The following is a 24,983-nucleotide window of genomic DNA, read 5'->3' as shown; positions in this document are numbered from 1 at the left end:
GGTATAGATCTTAATACTGATTGTTTTTCCCATGGACAATTGTACGTTGCATGTTCGAGGGTCGGTAAACCTGACAATCTATTTATATGCAGCGACAATTGGACAGCGAAGAATGTTGTATATTCGCAAGTTTTACGCAGTTAATTTGTATTGTATCTATCTATTATCTATCTATATAAAAACAAGTTGTGTGTATGCATGTTTGTTTGTTTGTAAAAAGAGCGTTTGCATATGACGTCATTATTAGTACATACGGCTTTGTATATGCACAGACAATGGGAAAGCCAAGAATGTTGTATATACGCAATTTTTACGTAGTTTAACTCCTGCAGACGAAATGAATGCTTGCCTGAAAAATTCTAACTTATGGGCACACGTAAAAATATTAAAATTAACTACAAATATGCGTGTCCGATTGCAAAACGATGACTCTGGTCAAACATTTTCAGATCAATTGCTGGCAATTGGAAACGGAAAGCTCCCATTAGTGGGAAAGCCAAGAATGTTGTATATTCGCAATTTTTACGTAGTTTGAAACACATATATAAATCTATCTATATTTACAGGTGGGACACAGGGACACAACTACAATTGCGCGTAACTAATATGGCGCGTAACGACTTACGAGTGCGGGGGGGCTTGGGGGCGCGAAGCGCCCCACCAACTATGTGTTGGGGTGGCGCGAAGCGCCACCCCAACAGCTAGTATATATATATATATATATATATATATATATATATATATATATATATATATATATATATATATATATATATATATATATATATATATCTATATATATATATATATATATATATTCACAGGTGGGACACAGGGACACAACTACAAAGGCGCGTAACTAATATGGCGCGTAATGACTTACGCGCGCGGGGGGGGGGCTTGAGGAGGGGGGGCGCGAAGTGCCCCACCAAATAGGTGTTGGGGTGGCGCGAAGCGCCACTCCAACAGCTAGTAAACAAATAAAACTCAATAAGGACAGAAATTAGCTAGTATATATATATATATATATATATATATATATATATATATATATATATATATATATATATATATATATATATATATATATATATATATATATATATATATATATATATATATATATATATATATATATATATATATATCTATTCACAGGTGGGACACAGGGACACAACTACAAAGGCGCGTAACTAATATGGCGCGTAATGACTTACGCGCGCGGGGGGGCTTGAGGGGGGGGCGTGAAGCGCCCCACCAAATAGGTGTTAGGGTGGCGCGAAGCGCCACCCCAACAGCTAGTAAACAAATAAAACTCAATACGGACAGAAATTACAATAAATAGCCAAGTCAAACTCAAAAAGAGCAGAAACCTACATTAGTAGGGCTGATAAACCCCATGCCTTCTCAAGACCAGAACATAATTTGGGCTTTATTGAAAAAAAAATTCGCAGTTGATTGTTTGTTTAATTGACATATACTGATATTTATTCCTAAAAGTTTTGATAGTTTTTTATTTACTAAAGTAAAAAAAAAGTAAAAACATTTAAAACGTATGTTGTTCTCAGTAAAACGAAAATTATGTTCTGGTCTTGAGAAGGCATAGGGGTTATCAGTCCTACTCATGTTAATTTCCGCTCGTTTTGAGTTTGATTCGGCTAGGTATGAGCAAAATGAATGAACTTTCAGAAGTTTCACGAGTTCATGGTGCTAGAATAGGTTTGAAAATTAATTTTAAGAAGACTAAGTAACTAAGGTTAGGAATAAGTGAAGATGAAAAGGTGACGTTGAGTAAAAAAAGATTGATCAGGTGGGCAGCTTCGCTTACCTTGGTAGTATTTTTAGTAAAGAAGGTGGGAGCATTGATGATGTTAAAAGTAAAATAGCCAAGGCTCAGAGTGGTTTTACAATTAAAAAAAGTTTGGAAGAATTTGGAAACCAAAGTAGAATTTTGGAAGGTTCGATAATGACAATGGTCAAATATAGCTCTGAACCATGGGTGATCCGAAAAGCGGGTGAAGATTTACTAGATGTTTTCCAGAGAAATTGCCTACGGATGGCTTTGGGTACCCGGCTGACCGATCGTACTTCAAATAGTAGGCTGTACGAAAAGTGTGGTTCAATTCCAGTTTCCAGTTTCCAGGGCTGTAATGAAAGAAAGGTTGAGATCGTTAGGGCACTTTCTTTGGCTGAAGGATGACAGATTACTGAAGATTGTTCTTTTCTACCAACCGTGTAGGGCTAAACGGAAAACAGGTCGTCTGTGTCTGGGATTGGAGGGTGCAATAAAGAAAGATTTAAAGGAAATGGGAATTTCTTGTGAGGGTGTAAAGAGGTAGGCTCTGAATAGATTGGGATGGAGAATGAGCATGCGTAGCTCTGCGGACCTCAGGCGACATCGTGCTGCGGTGAGTTGTTAGTAGTAGTAGTAGTAGTTTTTGCTAAATGGAGCACTTTACTTTTCTTTGAAAAACTTTTTTGTGGAAAAAAGAGTTTTAATTAATTTTTGTTCGTTTTTTTATTGACATAGGTCATTTTCATGGGAAGAAAAATATTCAATATCTTAAGTTTTGCTATGAGAGTCCGCAGATTGGGTTTCTATTTGTGTGTTGGAGAAACTTTTTCAACAATTTTTAATCCTGACACAGACATTTTTTATTTATTTTTTAACTCCTGAAGATGACCTTAAAAATGAAACATATTATTATTCCCAAAAGATTCTATCTATGCTCTTTGACAACAGTGATAAACTTAGACTCTTTTTCTTTATTTAAATTGTAAGAGCAGAAGTAGTAATAAAAGTAGCCTCAAATATTTCAACTTAATACCCCCCAGTCATTCTCGATATGTTGTTCAGGTGTCTTATTGACAACCATAAACACAATGCCTTTTGATTTAGTTTGAAGTAACATTTAATTCTGAAGCATAATGCCTTAATTGCACAATAGGGGGGCGGTCGACATGTCCAATATTCCCAAAGACATAGTTACTGTGCCGTTCTACTATGCTGAACAAAATGTCTGTCTCAAAATTTGGACTGGATGCGTTTGGAAAATGAATAGGCTTGAGAAAAGGGCTGCTTGCCCTCCAATCTCTTATTCCTCTTTTCTTTACTCTTAAAAAAGGCACTAGAACTTTTAATTTTGAATCGAATTAGCTCCTTTAAGAGTTTCAATAATATCTTTAGCTTTATAGAGGCCCTTCGTATGCATAGAATTTTTTCGTTTAATTGAAACTCCTCCTAAACGGTCCCCAAAAGTTTCACCTTGTTACCCTTAGCGTCATTAGTTATAGTAGCTGTAGTGGTAGAAGTGGTAGTATTAAGTATACACTTAGTGCCTTCTGGCTAGTTCAAAATTCCCCACAACTTACCCTTAAAGGTCTAACTTAATTATATGAGTTGTTCTTCAGATATTGCTTTCTCATCTTTTTGAAAGTCCAAGTACTTATAGTTTGTTTTAATTTAGTTAAACATCCGCATAGATGTTCCTTAAAAGCTTCACCTTAATACCCCTAGCTTATGCAGTAGCAACAGCTGCAGCAGAGCAGCAGTGTGCGCATAGCACCTGTTACTTCTTCAACATCCCATTAAAAACACCCTGAAACTTTCAACTTCATACTATCAACCCTTCATGAAGCATTTGTGACGCGTCCATTTGACAACATGCGTGGGGATAGTGAGTTTCGAATTAATTCCACACAATTTGTATATATCCCAAATTATCCTTAGTTTCAATAGCAGTAGCAGTAGTAGTAGCAATAGAATTAATTGTAGTAGCCTAAGCTTTAGTGGCAGTAGTAGTAATGGAAGAAGAAATAATAGCAACAGTAGTAGTAGTGTGAGTAGAAGCAGTATCATTTGGACACAAATAGTTCTTTTGGTTACTTCCAATCAAATGAGCTACATCCGATCCTGAGTTTATACGACCATCCGTTCCATCTAAACGCTATATGCCCTGGGGCATAACTTAAAACCCTTGCCCATAGGCCGTGGGGGATTGTGTCTACCCTAAAGACATTGTTAAAGGACTTCTGGGCTATTGGTAAGAAAAGGGTCGTCTCACAATTTCAATTGTATTCGTTTTGAGAAAAGAGGATGTCAGGGGGGTAAGTGCTCTCTATCACCTTTGACTCTTAAAAGGGAACTAGAACTAAACGTTTCCAATTAAATGAACCTCTTTATAGCCTCTTTGAGCTAGTAGAGTTCAAACGACCACCCCTTTCGTGAAAACCTTATGTGTCCCTGGGGAATAACTTACAACCCTTACCCCTAGACTTTGGGGGTTTCTGTCATTATACGATATTTGGACTGTTTTTAAACAAATAGCAATCTCAGAAATTTTATCAAAGGCATTTGTGGAAAATACGACGTGGGGGTGACTGCTCTCTAATCACTTTGACTCATAAAAAGGGCACTAGAACGTCCAATTTCCTGTCCAATGAGCCCATTCTGGGGTTTTTACGATCACCTTTTCCATAAAAACCTTATATGCCCTCGGGTCATAGTTTACAGTCCTTGCGCTGACGGCTGTGGGGAGGGGGTGTCATTCTCAAAGACATAATTTCCAGAGCTTTCAACTACACTGAACAAAATGGCTGTCTCAAAATTTTGATTAGATGTGTTTATGGAATTGATGAATGCAGGGTGCTTGTTGCCCTCCAATCACGTTTGACTATTAAAACGGGCTATATCCCTTTCAATGTCCAATCGAATGCGCATTTTTTTATATTTCTTTGGTAACAAGTGGCCATTTCAAAAATTCTATCCGATGCATTTCGGGAAAATACGAGGTGTATGTGTGTGGAGGGGGGTATATACCCTTAAATACTCTGAATCTTAAAAAGGACAATAGAACTTCTAATTACTAATCTAATCAGCCCACTCTGAAGTTTATGCGATCACCCTTTATATGTAAAATATCACCCTTATATATCCCTAGGATATAACCTACGACCATTGCCCTGAGGACTGTGAAGGGGGTATATCCTCAAAGACATAATTTACGGACCTTTCAGCTACGTTGAACAAAATGGCTGTCTCAAAATCTGTATTGGTTGGGTTTGGGAAAAGGGTTGGCTTGGAAGGGTGGTTAGTTGCCCTCTAATCACTTTCGACGATGAAAATGGCACTAGCCCTCTCAGTTTCCAATCGAATGAGCCCTTTTCAACGTTTCCACGACAACTCCTTCAATACGAAATGCCTGGTCTAAGATAAATCAACAAAAAAATTAAATAAATAAATAATACATTTTGCCCATATCACTCTTTACTTAGGCAGCACTATTGCGCTAACTATGATTTTTGAATCAAACGATCTTTGCTATTCTGCTTTTGATAATGGTCTCACTCATTCGCCGATAAAAGAATTTTTTTGTTCCTTCATTTGAATTGACGTTATTGGAGTGTTAACTTACGAATGATTTTCATGGGTAGTCCTAGAAGTAAGGGTTAGTGACAGTAGACCATGCACTTGAAGCGAAGGGATTTGAGCCTTTTCTAAATTGATATTACAGAAGACTGGCTTAGATAGTTTACGTGTATCCTCAAGTTTTACGGAGATCAATTCTCAAGGATAGTTTTATTAAATCAGCCAAAATGGGGATAGAGATTATTCCAAATATCCAGATGAGACTGGGATCACATTATTATTTTTGGTTAAAGTGTTTAGTTTAATTTACAAAAGAACAATTTTTTTAATGTTTTGTTGCATAGTTTGGGGCAGCATTTGTGAATCTACAATTAAATTAAAATTTAAAGCGCAATCTTACGTCACTTTAAACCTTTACAAATTCATGGTCTTCTATTTTATATTATTGAAATTATTGAGATTTCCCTATGTTTTCTTATAGGTACTCCTGGTATATATAGCTACTGGGAGCCAATTTACTTAAGCAAATACAATGATGAGACCCTATTTATGCAACACGCTAAAGATGTTTCCGCTATTCTGCTTCAAGTGCACAAAATAAGACTATCGCATATTGAAGAGATCCATAGCCTATACGACAAAGATGCTTATCAGGTATTGTACACGTGCACGCATTTTAATTTCTGAACATCAAGCTTATCGGCAAATTTCTCTTTTCATACTTTAGAGTCTGCAATAAACACGCAATATTGACAAGAGCCTGTGCAGAAATAGACTTATATTAATTTTTCCGCTAATTGTTTAACTACTTGCTTTATGATGAAATAAAAACGAGACCTACAGTTCCCAGAAGTACAGCAAAAATTGTGGCACATGGGTCACTCATCGTTTTTAAGCAATGTATTTGCCTGGGGCCTTATCCAAAGGTTTTTTTTATTTGAACCTCCCTCGCCCTTCAAAATTTAAGCCCCTTTACAGCGCTACGTTGATTTCGCTTACGTTGATACGCGTAAATATGAGCCTATGTCTTGCTTCCAACCAAGTTTGGTTGTTATGGTCAATGTGTTGTTGACAAGAACGTAATGATTTCCCTCTTTTTTCCCGACTGAAGTTGAGTCGTTCTTGGACCACCAAAAGGGAGAATTTTGACTGCAGTTGCTGCCTCTTGTCGGGTTTGGTTGAGACTCATAAACCTCTCTTATTACATGTTCCAATAAAAAGAATATAGAGAACAATATCCTTACAGATATAGAATTGGATCCAAATCCAAAAAGTGGAAATTGGCTCATATTTTCCGCCAATTTTTGCGAAAATACAACCACCGTCTAGGTAGATTTCGTGATTGTAAAAAAATGGCCTCTTTCCTATTGCCAATTGTGTTACGATCCTGTCTGTACTCCAAAATTCGACCCTATCACCCTTCTTTCTCTCCTCCCCTTTTTTTACCTCCCCCATAGAGGTAAACTGAGACCCTGATTCTCAAAAAAGCACAATTAGTAAAGTAGTTCTTTTTATTCACTAAATCTGGTTAAGTTCTGAAACAACTTTTGTGGTAAATTTAGTAATGATAAACTTTATGATAAATTTTTATGGGGGTCATTTATAACCCAAAAAAAGTACAACTAGCACACTTAGGTCTATTTCCAACCAATTTGGGTAGACAACCTCTTCTTGTAGGTGCATTGATAATAAGAGTTAAAGAGGTGCTTCTTTCCTTCTCCTTGCAGAGGTTAGATTGCATCTGGATACTTTAAAAGGTAACCATGGCGTTAGGTCAACGCCCCACTATTTACGCTAAAGTGTTTATTGTTTTAAAAATTAAATCTGTGAGAAAGAGTTAAACTTTAGCGTAAAAAGTAGGGCGTTGAGGAGGGGTAGCCCCTTTCATAACGGGAATAATTTCTGTACGTTTTAAGTTTAATGTCACTTCTTACTTTCAGTTAAAAAAACTTGTTTTTTATTTAATTTTTCAACGTTTCTGAATTAATGCAGGCTTTGATTTTGGCTTACCTTACATGAATCATTAAAAGAAAATTTGTATATTAATTTGACTTTTTTGGGGCTAAATGGCTTTCTCGAAATTTTGATTGGACAGATCTGAGAAATAAGGGGCGGGCGAGGGGCCTAGTTGCCTCTATTTTGCTCTTACTTAAAAAAGCCACTAAAAGTTTTAATTTTATTTACGAACGGTTTTATTAGCAATAAATATGCATAACTTACAAATTAAGTTGCGTAACGAACTTTTATATTCGTATATTTTTATTGCGTATATGAGGGGGTTCAACCCCTCATCAATACCTTGCCCTTTACACTAAAGTTCGAATTTTGTTCCTATTCTCTAAGAATGGTCCCTGAATCACAAAGGCGTTTAAGTAGAATAAATAGCTCTTTAGAAATTACTAAAATACTTTAGTGTAAAGAGCGAGGTATTGAGGAGGGGATGAATCCCCTCATATGCATGATAATTTCTATTCGCTTTAAGTTTCAATGTTGCTCCTTACTTTCAGTTACAAAAAAACTTATTTTTTTATTTAATTTCTGAACTTTTTTGAACTAATGTAGGTTTTGATTTTGGTTCAACGTACATGAGTAATTAAAACGAAATATGCGTATTAATTTACTTTTTTTGGCTAAATGACTTTCTCAAATTTTTGATCGAACGATTTTCAGAAAAAGGGGTGGGGGAGGGGGCCTAGTTGCCCTCTAATTATTTTGGTTACTTAAAAGGTCACTAGAACTTTTTATTCTATTTATGAACGTTTTTATTAGTAATAAATATACCTAAGTTACAAATTAACTCACATAACGAACTTCTATACTCGTATATTTTTATTACGCATTTGAAGGGGTTCGCCCCCTCGTCCATACCTCGCTCTTTACACTAAATTTCAAATTTTGGTCCAAACTCTTTAAGAATGACCGCTGTTCATTTTAAGTTTTATTGTAGCTCCTTACTTTTAGTTGAAAAAACTTTTTTTTATTTAATTTCTCATTGTTTTTTTTAATAATGCTGGAAAATCCATTGCCCCCTTCATGGAAAATCTCTTCACCCATGATAAATTCCTCCATGGAAAGATCCTCTCACGTAACCCCCTCCCCCTGACCCCCTATCTTCAGAAAAGATCCCCCTGAGAACTTCAGTATGCTTCCCAATAACTAGTACTATATGTGAATAATGGGTAAAGTCCATAACTTGCAGCCCTTCCCCCGGAGACTTGGGGGGATTAAGTCGTCCTCAAAGACATAGCTATTAGATTATTCGATTATGCTGAACAAAATGGCTATCATTTGACCCTGTGACTTATGGAAAAAATGAATGAGGGAGGGGGCCTAGTTGCCCTCCAATATTTGGTCACTTAAAAAGGGCACTAAGAATTTTAATTTCCGTTAAAATGAGCCCTCTCACTACACTCTAGGACAAGAGAGAGAGAGAGAGAGAAGTTTATTAATATTAAATAGAAGACAATACAAAATACAATTCAAAATCGAATTACGATACACATAATTCCCTCGAAAGGCTCCATGGCAAGGGATACAAAGGGGATAAGAAAAAAAATATTATACAAGCAATAAATTCAATATAGGCAATCGCATAAAGCAGTTTACAGGCAACATATTTATGGGGAATACAATATAAGCAACAACTAGAAGGAGAAAAAAATACAGAAAAAAAAACATACAGAACATACCTTAGGCGTGGGACCAAAGTGCAGAGAGGAAAATCACACACCACTAACAAAACACAGGTCGACAAACAACAAAACACAACTGGTCAATACGCTCACCCCTGGTAAAAACAACAAGAAGCAAATAAGCACGCATCAGTGATCTTTCTTCTTGCAAAAAATACAAAATTCCACTTTTTGAGGATGAGGACGGGTCATAGAAATGTGATAGAACTTAAATAATAGTTTTAGAGAATAAGTAAAATTAAACCTAGAGAATAGTAAAAATAAACAGAAAATATGAGTAAAATGGGAGGGATCTGAAGACTGTGTTAAAAATAGGGGACAGAAGAATCCATAAATCCTTGTCTGTATTTTTTTTATTATTATTTGTGCAAATAATAAGAGAGATACGCTCTTGTGTTGACTTTTTAATTTAAGAATTGCCACCATTAAAAATTAGCAGCCAAGTAGATGTGGTTGTAGACTTCACTTACCTGGGATCTATTCTGTCGAGGAATGGCTCGACCACAAAAGAGCTTACATATCGAATAGCCAAAGCGTCGGGAATTGTCGGGAGGCTGAGCAGCATCAGACAAAAGCCAAATGTAAGCCGCCATACCAAAATGCGCATTTACAATGCTTCAGTCCGCACGGCGCTATTGTATGGAGCAGAGACACGGTCAGCTGCAAAATATATCTTAGCACCGTCGATGTCGCACAGACAGAGCATCTTCGAAGGACCGAGGGACTTCACTTGAATCACTTCGTTAGCAGCCAGAGCCTCCTGTCACGCACTGAACAATCTTCCTTCTCGATGTAGCTTGCCCAGTGTACTATTCGGTAGTACGGTTGTCTTCTTAGTACACGAGCTGCCAAAGCACGGGTCACATTGGACTTTAACCCCACCCTGCACGGATGGAAGCGACCCAAAGGATTCCCCTCCCCCACCAGGTGGAAAGACAAAGCCAATTAATTCTTTGCCAAAGCACACCCCAGTGGAAGAAGCTGCGAGCCTGGCAAGCGACAGGTTAACCTGGAGTCACGTGGTCTTGTCGTTCTCTTTGCCGAACCCTAGCTAGGATAGGTAAGTCAAATAAATCACCATTAAAAACTATCTTTAATTCTGGGAGTAGTAGTTTGGGTATTTTCTGTGAATGAAATATGGTTGATATTTTGTTTCACTCAAAATAAGCTACTTTGTATTTTTTTTTTTTTTTCTCCAAATTCCCATAATCTGACTTCTCATCAATTTGTATTAATTGTCTCAATCAATTGTTTCAGTATTGTAGTTGTTTTTCTTCTGATGATCTTTACGTATATTTTTTCCAATTTTTCCTTCTATTTTTCTCTCATATCTTATTCTTCTATTAATAGGTTATTAGGTTATATGACTTTTTTTCCTCCTCAGCAACAAAAATAAAAGCTTCTCGACAATATTTTTATTGCAAGAAAAGATAGCAGATGTAGCCTGGAAGTCTTTTATTTTCCTATCGGTTGAAGAGGTTTTCTGAAGAAAACTCTCACTTTCTATTACTAACCAAACTGATTTGGTTTGCATATGACTTGAGAATGCCTGACCCTTGTAAAAAAGGGTATGCAGACAAAGAGTCCCTGCCTTCTTCTTAAGTGATATCCCTAGAAACATCATTGTTTTTCGGGTTTTATGATAAATATTTCTAGGTACGGACACAGAGGGAAAGGTTGAAAGTTCGTAGAAGCCCCTAAGGAGATGTGAATGTAAAAAATAAACAACTAAAATATTTTGAGTGCTGTGTGATATCAAGCCCTCTACCCCTCCCGCCTTCCCCTGCAAAAATCGTGAGCATCTCATTAGCTCATTTCATTCTAGACAGCTGTCATCCTCACGTATCTTCGTTTTACTTTTCTTATCACATTTTTTATTACATTTCAATGACAGTTCTTATTCAATGAACTATATGAAAGATTAAAATAAAGTTACGGTTTTCTAGGGATTTCTCGTGAAAGGAATTTCAAACCGAGATGAATGTCTATTTGAAGTATTTGTGAAACCCGTGAAGAGCTTTCGAAAATTTTTTGATGCATCGCCTCGGGGTGAGCGTTTACATGTAAGTCTTCTATTTAGTTATTGGATATAAGCTCTTTAGCTAAGAGCCTCTCGCGAGAGGGCTAAGAACCAGGCACCTTAGCTGAGCTTTTGGACGTTGTTTATCTAAATTTATGACATTCCTTCCAATTTCCCACAGTTTCTTATGCTTCTCATATAATTCACGTTTTGTCTACTTTTGACTCGAATCCTCCCAGATGCCAATTGAGGATAGAGTATTATTCATTATTCTTCCCTGCTAGATTTTAGGAAATACATTGTTTTTGGTATTTAAATTTATAAATAATTATTTTTCGTCATTTTAATAGAAAAATTACTCTCATTTAGATCTAAAAAATTAATACACATACGCCGCCAATTTTTTTTTTTTACTTGATTGTTGCAATTCCCCACCATCCCACTCCCTCTTAAAAGATCATCCCAGAAACAATTTGCCGCATATGTGCCTAGCTAAAATGGATTATTTGCAAAATAATGCGCATTGCAAAAGTTAGCTCCTGTTTAGAAAGAGAAATTTTTATTGTCATCATCTGCAACATACACACATTTTTATGGGAGGATTGCACTTTTTTGTACTTTTGGAGAATGGAGGACTCTATTGTATATTAGAGCTTACTATCAGTCGCATAAAAAAGTTAGTATAAAATCGTTAAGGATCTGACAGGTTCAGCTAGACAGCAAAATAATTATACATTATACTAGCATATTAAAAAATTGAGACAGAACAGTCAATCTGGACTTGCCATGTTCAAAGGTAGGAATATGGCCACAATTAGTGATAAGGAAAGAGTTAAAGAGTGATGAGTAGAACATTTGAATAATATGCTAAAGTACAGGAAATGACATAGAAAGAATGAAACAGTTTGTGACACTTTGGAGGTGAAAAAAATTATTTTGCAAGGAAAAATTGAAGGTAGTACTAAAGTTGGCCTGTTGTCCCTGTATTGAATTATCTGTGTTTGCTTATTTTGTGTGAAATAAAAATCTTGAATCTTGAAAAAAGAAGTCAACAGTAGCTAGTAAAGAAAGTTGTTACAGCATTGAAACTATAATCTGAAAAGCCTAAAAAAAGCTTGTGAGTTTATATTCAGCAGGAAATTACACCAAAGTATATACCAAAAATTAACCTACATTAAAAGCAGGCTAACACACTTATCTTTCTTCCATCCCCCCCTCTAAGTATAGTTAAAGTAACTGACAATGGAAAAGTCATTTGTTGAGAATTGAATCGATAATTGTAACACAAGAGCCTAACGTAAAATCAAATGAGTACTGCAATCAGAAGAATTTTTGACATTTTCCCGTGACTAAAAACAATACACCTCCATTAGACTGTCTCAATGCTCAAAGAGTTCATCAAAAAGTTTTAAAATAAGGACATGACCATCTTACAGTATGCTCATCAACTCTGTATATTTTCAAATTTCATGCGTGTTCTATCAACCTTTTGAAATTATGGAAAAAACAAGTCTAAGAGTTCTTACTTATTTATAAATTACCATATATATTATAACAAGGTCATAAATTCCTTTTCTTTTCACTGTTTATATGCTTTATTTATTTTGAGTTTTATTATTCTCGATGGTATTTGACTAAGAATTCCTTATTTTAGAGCTTAAAAGTTGGAGATAAATATATAAAAAAAGAGATGGTGTTTGAGAATAGAGCTTTATATATACACCCAAAGAGCAGCATCGTACTCGAACACCGATGGATTCCAGGAAAGACAAACATAAGTGCAGCATTCTATTTCTTTAACCCGGACGGGAGATTGGTTAATATTTCTCAGGTCATTGTAAACAATAATACTCTGGTAAGTAGAGTAATTTATATTAAAATGAGTCGTATGGAAATAATTTTCTTAGAGTGTACTAACTTTTTCCTTCACTATGATAATTAAATGAATTACTTGACTAAATTTTCAATTCGTTTCATTAGGAATCGCATGAAAAGATGGATGTAAAGATTTAGTTAAGTAATGGGAAACAATGAAGTGAAAGCAATAGAAAGAACTAACGTAAACATTGAACTAAGAACTTCAAATAAAAATTCTAATAACTGTCCTTTACAACGAATTCTGTCAATGCAAATTCAGTGTTGTTAAATTTGGGTCAAAAATTCCACTTCATTTAAATGATGAGTGCCTTCAAAGTATTCGTTTCAGATGGCTTAAATTAAGGTCCATTCACTTTCGTCGAACTGATCGAAGAGAGAAAAAAATATTTCTTCTTTGAGATTCTTCCAAATATAATATTCATGATATTTGATGCTTACCATATCGATTTTTTTATTGCTGCCTCAAAAGAATTGTTTAAAAGTGCCAAATTTATGCTCACAAAAAATTAGTTTTCGTTCTGTTTGACTTGTGTGTGGACGCACACACAGGTAATGCCATAGGAGCTATTTTTGCATTTTCTAGAATGTTCAGTCTTTCCATATATTCAATTAGTATTTTAAAACATTATGACAAATATATATGTTCTAAGGGATTCCTTGCCTTTGGCAAAGTAAATTTTTGAATGAAATCATGAAAATCGATCAGTTCAAGTTCTTCTCTTTCCACACGTTGAAATACCTAGTAAATTACGCGATTGAATCCCATCGTTGAGATATCTGAAAATGACTTCAGGGAATTTTTCTGTGCGAAAATTTAAACCTGGCAATTGATACTGATGTATTGAGGAGTATTAGAAGTATGTTATGTACCAATCGTTGCGGTTGCCTGACTGACTGACCGTATCTCAAACAGTAAGCTCTACTAAAATTGTGGTGCAGCCATACACTCTAGGGCCATAGAAAAAGGGCCAGATGAAAGAAAGATTGAGATGAGAAGGACGCGTTCTGCTTATGAAGGATGACAGATTGCTAAAGATAGTTATTGTCAGCTAACCATCAAGAGCCAAACGAAAAGCAATTTGTTCCCGAATGGGGTGGGAGGATGTCGTAAGGAAAGATCTAAGGGAAATAGGAACTTTTGGTGAAGGTGTAAAGAGAGAGGCTTTAAATAGATGAAGATGGAGGAGGATCGTGCGTAGCTATGTCGGCCTAAGGTGGATTAGTGCAGCAATGAATTTTTAGTATTAGTAGTAGTTGTACTTATAGGTTAAAAAAAAAAAACTTTCTACATACAAGATAATAAAGTTAGAAGCTCTAATGAAGTTTGATGTTTAATTTCTTTTCTAACGCAGAGTAACTTATGGTTGTTGCATATTTGGACATAGAATTTTCTTCTTGTTCGATATGTTTTATAAAATCTTCACAATTTCTTATAATTGTTTTAAAGATAACTATCCTGAATATCTTTGTTTAATAAATTGTAAATATTCCGTAAAAAATACAAATTTTGGATTAAGATCACTTAGTTATTTATGTATTTATTGCCGGAGACGATATAGAATATTTTTAATAACCCGATAAATTTTACTTTCCGAGTAAAGGTAAATCGTACGGCGGGATTCTCCAGATATTTTTGGTGTACGAAGTTTTATCAATATTTTTTTTGTCATATAGTTAAGATGCTTAGCCTTTGTCATTGGCACATCTCATCTTGAATTTCTGTCATTTTGATAACTAGTGATTCAGTATCACTGAACGCTTTTCTTAGACCCTTCTGAGTATCATGTAATGAAAGCTGCACTCGATAAATTCTTCTCGTGATTTCATGCCAGAAACAAAATATAGCTTTAAAATTAAAATTTATATTTGACAATTAAACTTTAACTTCACTTCTGATGTGACTTTTGGCAAAACTGTCCCCTGCTAATTTCCTAAAAGAAAAAAATTCTCTCTCTCTCGCTGTGTGTTTTCATGTCTATGTGTCTATGTGCAAACTTTTCTTAGTTCTATAATTCCCGCTTGCACTTTAGTGATTAATCTTTATACAGGTACACACTTAACTTTTTTTTCAAGCGTCTATTAATACCGCCTATCAAAATATTTAACGTGAGAAAAAAGCTGCGTGGGTTAAATTTTCTAAAAAACTATTGGATGGATATTATTTCACATTACCCTGTATCGTTTCCGCTCGTTTAGGTTCACAGCTTTGACGTGAAAATAAGTGACAACATGAAAGCTGGTGAATGGTCTGTTCTGGTGACAGAAAATAATATTATTGCAGGACAATTGGATTTTCCTGTTTTTCCAGTTGAAGAGGAATCTAATAGGTAAATTTACATTTTTTGTGTGTTTTACAAGTGTATAGCCATTTGCAAGACAGCATAAAAAAAAATCCCCAAAATGGACCCAAAAATTTCTCTTTCTAATGAACTAGGGCTCATATAATACTTCTGTTGAGCCTTGTTATTTGACTGAAAATGTTTTGGTCATCCCAGGTCAAAAGACTAAAAGATTGGGTATGCACAAAAATGGGGCCTTGAATTTTGTACCTTCAACTCGTTTGGAAATAACACTCCTAAGTTTCTTGGCCATGTGAGCCCCATGCAAAGAATGAAGTCAAAACAAATTTTGGCTGCATCTATTCGTGACGCCCGTAAACAGGCCCAAAATGATACTTTGTCTCTGATAAGTTGCAACTTGTAGGGCATGTTGACAGGGTGAGGTAGACTTCTTTGTAAGCAGAAGTATTTCGAAGAACGGTTGTATTGATATATGACAACAAAACTTGGGTAGACTAGACAGGGTGACTCAACGAAAAAGAAAGCATAGAAAAAAAAAATGTTTTGATACTTGACGCCCAAAATAGTAACACATTTGTTTTTTTCCTCGGTCGACTGGTCAACTTACTGGCTGTTTAAACTGGCCTGTACAGACATAAAAGAAGAAAAAAAATCGCTTAAAAAATCGATTCTTTAAATCGCCAAAAAAGGTCCAGGTTTTTTTTCTCCAATTGGTACGAAACGTCCAGGGTAAGTAAACTGGACTAAGTAGAACTTAACGAGAACAATAAATTTTTTTTTTATTTGTTTTTAATTAATATATCGACTCTTAGTGAGAAACATTTGATTTTATTTACGCTGATTTGCTTTATATTATTAGGCTATGTATAAGCTCAATTAAAATTGCAGGACCAGAAAAAACTCATTTATGAAAAATTATTATACAAGTAAATATTTTTTAAGAAACTAAACAAAACTCTTTGTTTAGTTTAGTTCTTTAATAAATGAACTTACGATGAACTTCTTTAAACAAAAAAGAAACAGTTGGAGCAGAATATAGCATAAACAGATTCCTTCGTCAAAAGGGTGGATTGGGATGCGTGTGCATTCAAGGGTATCCACAGGATGGCGGTCGGTTTCAGCCTTATACAAAAGCAAAAATTAAGCTAACTTTTAATTCATATGAAAAATAAACTCCCTCCCTCATACCCCCAAGATTCTATCGTACAATTAATAGTTAAAAATTATTGTATAAAACTATTCCTGATCGAAATTTTGACTGAATTTTCAGATTTTGTCTGAAACTTAAATTATAATCCAAAATTTCAATTATTAAACTTAAAAAAAGTAAGGCAGAAAAGCAGAAATAACAATAAAGCGTTTTAGATGGCCTTTTCGACCTATAAGACCAGCTACTTATCCTTTTCGTAATTTCTCATGTGAAACAGTGTTCAACTTTCTATTATACAATTCGGGATTGACCTATCGAAGCTTAGATTGAAGGCGCGATTTTTTGAATTTAGAAGAGATGGAAAATATAAGATGAATGTGGCAAAAGATACAGTAAAAGTTGTTGGGAACATATTGACGGGGATTCTTGCTTCTCAGACCAATTTTTGGTCAAATTTCTGCTTGTATAGTATAAGTAGACCTTGAAATCAAGGAGAACACTGGATTTCAATTCGGCTGAAATAATTCACTGCACACTTGTGCGTGTCAACGTGCAGGTGTATATGTGGATCTGTGCATATTTACCGCCTTCTTGAAAAATCCTAAGCGTTTTGATGAATATGAATATAGTTATATCGATGACAATATTGCGCTGGCTATGGTTCTTTTTAACTATATCTAGTAGCAATAATAATTCTTTATTTCTTTTAGCTTTGATAAAGGCGCCCCAGAATCTTCAACTTTTGATGACTTGCCAAAGACAATCTTGACTTTTCTTGCAAAAAATAAGAAACTGAAGTTCAGTAGTATAGGTGAAATGAAAAATTATCTCATCAACCGGTAAGTATTCAACCGGGCTAAAGGCCCCTGCTTAACAGCTTGGGGTTCTTCTAACTTTTATTAGGTATATACCCTTATATTTTCTTAAATATTGTTCTTAAACTTGATTATGGTAATTTATTTGTCGCCCAATGTATAGCAGTTGATGATCTATCCCAATTTAAATAGGGACTAAGCAAACACATGAATAAATTCGACACTAAAATTGTAGGTGATGGCTCTATCCGATACTCCCTACTTGCCAATTAAGACAACTAAATTTTGAGCCATTGTTGTTTAAGTTCGACTTCTCTTCCAAGTTTCAGAAACTAGGTCTCGGAAATGTAAAATGAGCCTAAAGGAAATAACATCAAATGTGTAAATCAGTGCAGCTTTGCAATTATGCTTTTACACTTATGTGGAAAAATTCTAAATTATGATGCATGGAAAAGTTTACATTAAATTGCTTAAACAGCAAAAAACTGGTGATTACAAAAATAGTCGTATGTATTTTGACAAGGGAATAAAACAATTCAAAAACCATAAAAAATAAAACCAAAGGGTTGAGGCTTAGTAAAAAATTTTCTTAGAAATCGGACTTGCTTGAATAATAAAATATTTTTGAAAGTTAAAATGATGATTCTTTGGAACCGCCTGAACTATCAAACGTGATAAGATCAAGAGAACACCCCGAAAAAACTAAATTCACAATGGGTAAAAATCAACAAACTGGGCTATCATACGAGACAAGCCTCAAAAAAACGAAAATTTACAAGTGTTATAGATGATAATTCGTTGGAAGAAAACGAAGTTTTTGTCCAACCACCTAACAACTAACAAATCTACAACCCGGACCGTCATGTAAAACGAAGTTTTTGTCCAACCACCTAACAATTAACAAATCTACAACCCGGACCGTCATGTAAAACGAAGTTTTTGTCCAACCACCTAACAATTAACAAATCTACAACCCGGACCGTCATGTAAAACCAGACCAATAAGGGCAGCTAAAATAAAGGACATAGGTAAATTGTATGAAGTAACGGAAATCCAAAATAAAGAAGAAAGAAAAATGGGGTTAGAAGATAAGCGACAGCGGAGTCCGGACATGCCAAAATTGAAAAAAGATAGTTATGATAATTGGGTTTGGGATTTTGATATGGATAAGGTATCAATAATTACCATGCGTTTGTTAAAATAATTAAGGTTCTATGATATGTATGTTATAATGACAACAGACAAACCGAGGCAAAAGTTGACGTTCAAGACTTTATAAAAGCTCCAAGCAATGAAATAGCTATAAATAACGACATTAGAGTTAAGGACCTTAGCCAAGAAGCTGATACTGGATCAGCCTCTGTTAAAAAATAAAGGTTTGTCGTTATGTTTTTCATAATGAAAAAAGACAAGGCGAAGCAAAAGTTAAAGGTCCAATAACAAAAAAATTGCAGTTTTTCTAAGGTGCTAACTCTAATCTAAGTTAATTTAAAATTTTAAAGGGGATTACAGACGAAATTTTGAACAGTAATCCGTGGCTGGAAACGGGAAAAGATGTATTTGCTATCTGTAACGCATGCAGAAATTAAATAAGATAATGTAGAAACTAAACTGATAAAGCAAAAGGCGAGGAAAAACTTCCCGAGGTGAAGATGAACAAAAATAGACAATTAAATCTACTCTTGGAAAACAAGGAACAGCGATGTCTGGCCAGAAAAACGGTCTAAATAGGTCAGGACTTTAAAGAAAGATTTCGTATTTTTCACAGGTGGATGTATTGAACCTTTGGTGACGTCATGACATCAAGAAAATGCTCTAATTGTCTGCGGTTAGAAGACGAGCGACAATAAGAATCCCAATATAGAAGCCTGCCGCGTGCCAAGTGCTGGGACCTCGTTGGCGAAGCCACCCTCTTTAAGAAAGAATTCGTATTTTTCACAGGGTTCTGGAGTTATTTAGTTATTTTACATTGGGTTTTTAATAGGCATATATTTTGTGGGTGATACCTAACGTGGGGATACTGTAGAGAATCTACGGTAGGCACACCGCTTGCCTGGGCAGGGAATTTAAAGTGCTGAAACCCTATAGGCAAGTGTGTATTCTCCTGATGAGCCCTATTGTTGGATGATCGCACCTTTGAATTATTTGTCTTTTTTATTGTTTTTAATATTTGGCATATGACGACTTATACTTACTTACGACACGACTGCCTGTCCCTGGATTATTCTTTACGGTTGATTGTATATGGTTATGCTGTTTTACGTATGTAATTGGATGGATGAGTAGCGTTAAGGCCTCATTCAAGCACTGATCAAAATTAATTACTAAAGGAGTACAACAGTCTTTCTTTCTCTTCCTGTCTTTCTTTTTGTTTGTATGGTTAATTTTCTTTATGGCGTGTGTTTATTTTGTGTTTGTGCTATTGCATTTCTTTTGTCATTTTACATATATATCTATATATATAAAAATAAGTTGTCTGTCTGTGAGGTGACGTCATGTTTCTGTGTCAACTGACGTCATGTTTTCAACTGACGAAATTACAGACCGGGACATCGGGACACAAATGACGACCGGGACACCGGCACATAGGGAATATAAATGACGACACTCAAAGAGAAAGCGACCGGGACGAAAGGAATGTTCGATTAGCAATCACCATCAACAAAGCACCGGGAAACAAATGATGACCGAGACACAGGGAGTATAAATGACGACCAGGACATAAGTAAAAAAAAAACTAAAAAAACTAAAAAAAAGGTAAAAACTACAAAAAAAAACTAAAAAGAAAAAAAACTAAAAACTAATAAAAAAACTAAAAAAGCTAAAAAACTAAAAAAAAAACTAAAAAAGAAAAAAATAAAAAGGAAAAAAATGAAAAATAAAGGAGAAAAACAAAACTAAAAAACGAATGTATATACAGACCGGGACACCGAGATACAAATGACGACCAAGACACAGGGAATATAAATGACGACCGGGACACAGGGACACAACTACAACGGGGACGCCGGGGGGCACAGGGGGATATATAAATGACGACGGCGACACAGGGAATGGTTGATTAGCAATCACCATCAACAAAGCTCAAGGGCAATCATTAGAATCATGAGGTATAGATATGAATACGGATTGTTTTCCCATGGACCATTATATGTTGCATTTTCAAGAGTCGGCAAACCTGACAATCTATTTATATGCACAGACAATGGGACAGCAAAGAATGTTGTATATTCGCAAGTTTTACGTAGTTAAAAACATATATATATATATATATATATATATATATATATATATATATATATATATATATATATATATATATATATTCACAGGTGGGACATAGGGACACAACTACAATGGCGCGTAACTAATATGGCGCGTAACGACTTACGCGCGCGGGGGGGCTTGGGGGGGCGCGAAGCGCCACCCCAACAGCTAGTATATATATATATATATATATATATATATATATATATATATATATATATATATATATATATATATATATATATATATATATATATATATATATATATATATATATATATATATATATATATATATATATATATATATATATATATATATATATATATATATATATATATATATATATATATATATATATGGATTCTCACTGTCGCTTGTCTTCTAAACGCAATTTGAGCCTTATCTTGTTGGTATGACGTTCAAATGGTACTTAAATTAGAAGTAACGCCTTTGTAAAATTGCGTTTTTTTTCTTTTTTTTATTGGACCTTCAGCTTTTGTTTCGGCTTGTCTTTTGTCATTATGAAAGACATATCCAAACCTTTGTTTCTTTTAATTGTTCAGGTGGTGGGACAAAACCCTTTTTTGCCTTGGCTTGTCTTTTGTCCCTTTGAAAGACATATTGCCAAACCTTTGTTTCTTTTAATTGTCAATGTGGTTGGTGGGACAAAAACTTCTCTTTCTTCCAACGATTTATCTAGTCCAAATTTTTGATTTTCAAACTTATGGTAGGCATTGATGACCTTACCCATGTCAAAATCCAAAACCTAATAATCATCGCTATCATTTTCAATTTGTTTGGTTCGTTTTACTTCGGCTTGTATTTCGCCATTATGAAATGCATTCTCCGAATCTTTGTTTCTTTCACAAAGGTATGGTGGGCATTGATGACCTTGGTGAATATTCTTATGTAGTTTATAGTTGGTTTTCTCAGCAAAATGCTCTTGTTGCCAGCTTAATTTCTCAACAAAATTGTTCATTACCAAGTACCTTGAAATTTAGTTCCCTGGTTTAGCCTTTTTTTCATTCAACATGGAAAAATACCATAGCTTGGGACACCATTCAAAGCTAGAAAATGGTCGTTCTCGACTTACATTATACATTACCGTACCATAAACCAGTGGATTTCAAACTGTGTTCCATCGATTTACTGGAGTCTGTTAAACTGTCGTGAAGGAGTCAGTGTCGGGCAGAGGTGGACTCCAGTGTTTCTGACTATATACTTGTGGTTTGCGCCATTTTATCATAAATGTGTACATATCAGTCATAAACTGCCATTGTTATCTGTACATGCGCAATTCGTATATGTACATCGTTAATGAACGTTTATAAATGTATTTTCGTCGGAACTTTTAATTAAACCATCGCTTCAGGGAAGAGATGCAACTCTTTTTAAAGTGTAGGATAAAATTAAGGTGTTGATAAAGAAATAAATCTGTGGTTTCTTAGCTCAACAAGCTCCATCTCAGCAGTTTGAACCATAAATTATTACAAATCTAAATTCTTTCTGTTTTAAAGAATTTAGTCTTAGGCGGAACTCTAAGTTATATGTTTGAGACTAATTTAGAACGGCTAGTAATCTCCTCTTTTCCAGGTATTATATTCTTGAAGGTGTCTGTTCTTCTGAAATTGAATCCAGTTGCTATTTTGAAAATCTGCAAATTTGCGAAAAGACCTCCTGGAGTTCCTTGTCGCCAGATCCAAAGTCTCACTTTTAACTTAATTTGCTGCTGTAATTCTTGGAACTTATAGAAATAATTTAATTTATGTTATTATGATTTTACTACTGTAATATTTTACAAAATGAGTTTTCAGAAATAGAGAAATTTTTCGAACCACTTTACTGCTTTAGTCGTGAATTTGATTTGCAGTTATACCCTGTTATGCATTTGCAGTTATACCCTGTTATGCATTTGCAGCTATTCATTATCAATTGCAACTGTACCCATTTTCAAGCAAGGGATCCTACAGAACTGCTTTAACAAAGCCTACATTATAATTAATGCAAATTCCTTGGTGGGTCTTAGGGGGCCTTCATGGTAATACGGCATATAGACATGCCCCCCTGCCAAGAATTATCTGCATGAATCCTTAATTTCCTGCAGAATTTCTACCATGTGTTCAAAGGAATCATTTGAAAAAAACTTGTTTTTTTTAATTTAATTTCTGAAAGTTTTTGAATTAATGCATGTTTTGATTTTGGCTCACCGCACATAAATAATTAAAACAAAATTTGCATATTCATTTTTTTTGGCTAAATGGCTTTCTCATAGTTTTAATCGGACGATTTTGAAAAAAATGATTGGAGGCGGAGGTAAAAAAGGTAAAGGTAAAGGATACGGCATTAGACTTTACAGACTTTACTTATTAGACTTACGGATTAACTTACGCAACGTACTTCTATATTTGTATATTTTTGTTACGTACTTGAGAAGATTTGCCCCCTCGTCAATACCTCGCTCTTTTGACTAAAGCTTGAATATTGTCCAAATTCTTTCAGAATGACCCCTGAGTCACAAAGGCCGTAGAATAAATAATTGAAATTGCTAAAAATACTTTAGCATAAAGAGCGAGGCATTGAGGAGGAGACGAACCCCCTTATATACTTAATAATTTCTTTTTTGTTTTAATTTTTATTGCTGCTCCTTACCTCTAGTAAGTACCTTACTTCTCGTCAATACCTTGCTCTTTTGACTAAAGCTTGAATTTTGTCCAAATTCTTTCAGATTGACCCCTGAGTCACAAAGGCCGTAGAATAAATAATTGAAATTGCTAAAAATACTTTAGCATAAAGAGCGAGGCATTGAGGAGGAGACGAACCCCCTTATATACGTAATAATTTCTTTTTTGTTTAAATTTTTATTGTTGCTACTTACTTCTAGTTGAAAAAACTCTTTTTCATTTATTTTTTAATTTTTTCATAATGTTAAAAAATCCTGCGCCCCTTTCATAGAAACTCTATACCCTCGTGATAAATTCCTCCATGGAAAGATCCTCCAACGTAACCGTCTCAACCGGACCCCCCCCCCCTCTGCCTCCACGTGAAAAAGTCCTCCTGAAAACGTCTTTACACTTCCCAATAACCATTACTATATCAAACAGTTCATAGTAACGAACTGTAATAAGGAGCGACCCGGCTCAACAGTAACCGAAACTCTAAAAAATGGAATTTTGATACCAATAGTTGCATCAAAAAAATTGCATTTTAACGCTTATTTTAAATATATAAGTTTCATCAAGACCAGTTATATCCATCAAAAGTTACGAACCTGAGAAAATTTGCCTCATTTTAGAAAATAGGGGAAAACACCCCTAAAATTCATACAATCTTAACGAAAATCACACCATCAGATTCAGCGTATCAGATAACTTTATTGTAGAAGTTTCAAGCTATTTTTTTATTGTTTTTTCAAATAATGCTAGAAAATCCTGTGCCCCCTTCATTGAAATTCTTTTCCCCCATGACAAGTTTCTCCATGGAAATATCCTCCCACGTACCCCCCTCCTGAAATCTCCCCTCTAAACAAAAAAATCCCCCTGAAAACGTCTGTACACTTCCCAGTAACCATTACTATATTTAAACACAGTTCAAAGTTTGTAACTTACAGCCCCTCCCACGGGGACTGCGGGGGAGTAAGTCATCCCTAAGGACACAGTTATTAGGTTTTTCGACTATGGTGAATAATATGGCTATCTCAGAATTCTGATCCGGTGACTTTTGGGGAAAATGAGCGTGGGAGGGGCCTAGGTGCCCTCCAATTTTTTGGTCACTTAAAAAGGGCACTAGAACTTTTAATTTCCGTTAGAATGAGTCCTCTTGCGACATTCTAGGACCACTCAGTCGACACGATCACACCTGGGGAAAAAAACAAACAAATAAACACGCATCCTCTGATCTGTCTTCTGGCAAAAATGCGAAATTCCACATTTTCCTCCTCAACGCCCCGCTCTTTACGCTAAAGTTTCTTGCTGTTTTAAAAATAGAGTTAATAGAAAGAGTCAAACATTAGCGTAAAGAGCGAGGCGTTGAGGAGGAAAAGCCCCTTTCATATACGGAGTAATTTCTGTTCGTTTTAAGTTTTAATGTTGCTCCTTACTTTCATTTAAAAAAACTTGTTTTTCTTATTTAATGTAAACAAAGATCCAAATTTGTTACTTGCAGCCCCCCTCCAGGGACTGCTGGGGATTAAGTGGTCCCCAAAGACATAGTTATTAGGTTATTTGACTATATTGATCAAAATGGCTATCTCAAAATTTTGATCCGGTGACTTTGGGAAAAATGAGCGTGGGAGGGGGCCTAGGTAGCCTTCAATGTTTTGGTTACTTAAAAATACCACTAAAACTTTTAGTTTCTGTTAGAATGAGCCCTCTTGTGGCATTCTAGGACCGCTAGGTCAATACGAACACCCATGGGGGAAAAATAACAAAAACCGATAAACACTCATCCGTGATCTGTCTTCTGACAAAAAAAAAAAAAGTTCCACATTTTTG

General features: G+C 35.2%; 1 protein-coding gene across 6 annotated transcripts in view; it reads left to right on the top strand.

The window, feature by feature from the left end:
* LOC136042014 (xylosyltransferase oxt-like) overlaps positions 1-22,330 on the top strand; it is an 85,091-nt gene extending 62,761 nt beyond the window's left edge. For 4 of the 6 annotated variants that reach the window (XM_065726859.1, XM_065726855.1, XM_065726856.1 and 1 more), the window contains 6 exons: positions 5,850-6,022; positions 11,007-11,123; positions 12,735-12,935; positions 15,155-15,285; positions 17,119-17,247; positions 22,087-22,330. In XM_065726859.1, coding sequence (XP_065582931.1) covers positions 5,850-6,022; positions 11,007-11,123; positions 12,735-12,935; positions 15,155-15,285; positions 17,119-17,247; positions 22,087-22,210 — 875 coding nt within the window. In that variant the 3' untranslated portion in view covers positions 22,211-22,330. The remainder of the gene's footprint in view (positions 1-5,849; positions 6,023-11,006; positions 11,124-12,734; positions 12,936-15,154; positions 15,286-17,118; positions 17,248-22,086) is intronic. The other 2 variants (XM_065726860.1, XM_065726861.1) reach the window with 1 other exon arrangement.
* The last annotated feature ends 2,653 nt before the right edge of the window (positions 22,331-24,983 follow it).

This window comes from Artemia franciscana, unplaced genomic scaffold, assembly GCF_032884065.1.
Source record: "Artemia franciscana unplaced genomic scaffold, ASM3288406v1 PGA_scaffold_56, whole genome shotgun sequence".
In the NCBI taxonomy this organism is placed as follows: domain Eukaryota; kingdom Metazoa; phylum Arthropoda; class Branchiopoda; order Anostraca; family Artemiidae; genus Artemia; species Artemia franciscana.
This window is presented reverse-complemented; position numbering and strand designations above follow the sequence as displayed.